Source organism: Aythya ferina, assembly GCF_964211825.1.
Source record: "Aythya ferina genome assembly, chromosome: 1".
In the NCBI taxonomy this organism is placed as follows: domain Eukaryota; kingdom Metazoa; phylum Chordata; class Aves; order Anseriformes; family Anatidae; genus Aythya; species Aythya ferina.
Genome location: NC_140296.1, coordinates 125060671 through 125062083, shown reverse-complemented (window position 1 = coordinate 125062083; position 1413 = coordinate 125060671). Strand labels below are relative to the sequence as shown.

General features: G+C 46.9%; 1 protein-coding gene across 1 annotated transcript; it reads right to left on the bottom strand.

The window, feature by feature from the left end:
- On the bottom strand, positions 1-1012 carry LOC311439438 (olfactory receptor 10AC1-like; the record flags this gene model as incomplete). The annotated part of the gene is given in 2 exon segments (XM_084525106.1): positions 1-22; positions 24-1012. Coding segments are annotated over 2 exon segments (1011 nt in total).
- Positions 1013-1413: the final 401 nt, after the last annotated feature.

Sequence of the window (1413 nt, the reverse complement as noted above, 5' to 3'; positions counted from 1 at the left end):
CTAATAAAATTTACCACACACCTGTCAGAGCCCTGACAGTATCCGAGTTCAGCTGAGCTCCTCTCTTCCTCCTAAACATTTTCCTCAGAGCCCCTCTGATTTCCTTGTTCCTCAGGCTATAAATAAGGGGATATAGCAATGGAGTAATGTTGGTGTAGACCAGAGAAACCATCTTGTCTTGAGCTGGTGAGTAACTGGATTTAGGACGAATGTATATGAAGGTGGCACATCCATAGTGCAGCAAGGTGATGGCCAAGTGAGAAAAGCAGGTGGAAAAGGCCTTACTCCTTCCCAGGGAGGAGGTGACATGTAGCAAAGCAGCAGCAATACAAACATAAGAAGTCAGGATTAGGAGAAAGGGAAGCAGTAGGAGAAGCACACAGGCAGCAAGCAGAGGCAGCTCAGGGGTGTAACTCTGAGTGCAGGCCAGGTGCAGCACAGCAGGGACATCACAGAAGAAGTGGTTGATTTGATGTGACTGACAGAAAGGTAAGCGGAAAACAGCCACTGTCAACCCCAGGGCAACAGCAAAGCTTCCCAGGCAACATGCCACAGCCAGCCTGAAGCAGAGCCCCTCATTCATCACTGCTATGTAATGAAGTGGCTGGCAGATGGCAACGTAGCGGTCATACGACATGGCTACCAGGAGGAAGCATTCAGCCCCACCAAGTGCCACAAAAAAGTGCATCTGTGCAGCACAGCCAATGAAAGAAATGGTGCTGCCATCCACTACTATCAGGCTGAGGAGTGCCTTCGGGACAATGACTAAGGTATAGCAGAGTTCAATGACAGAGAGCTGACAGAGGAAGAAAAGCATGGGAGGGCGGGAAGGCTCCATAACCACTGCTACAAAGATCATCACATTCCCTGCCAGTGTGACCAAATGGACAATTAAAAAGATAAGGAAGAGGAAGACCCGCAGACAGAACAGCTCAGAGAAGCCAAGCAGGAGGAACTCCATGGTTGCATCAGTGCTCTCATTGTCCCTCTCCATGCAGCCTTCACATGGCATCTACAGGGAGAGAAACAGAAGGGAGATAATTGAATTTCACCTGATGCCTGGCAATCAACTCCATGAAGGAAAAAATGTTGCAATAGTGTAGAACCAGTGTAGTAAAGCTCGTTGTGAGACTTTGTGGGGAGAAAAGTGATCTTGTTTTAAAACAAAACTCATTTCACTTGGTCATATTCACACACTTTCACACGCTTATTCTAACAACCACCAAGGTACTTGTGCCCAAATAGTCTGCTCAGGATTCTTTGCCATGAAACTGATGGTAAAGAATATCAGCTGTTAGGTATTCATCACTTCTTCCAAATTGTTCTTAGGTTTATGACCGTGACCTTGATGGCCTACTAATCTAGCTGCTATCAATACCTAGGTGCCCTTCTTTCAGACATTCTGCTGCTGCT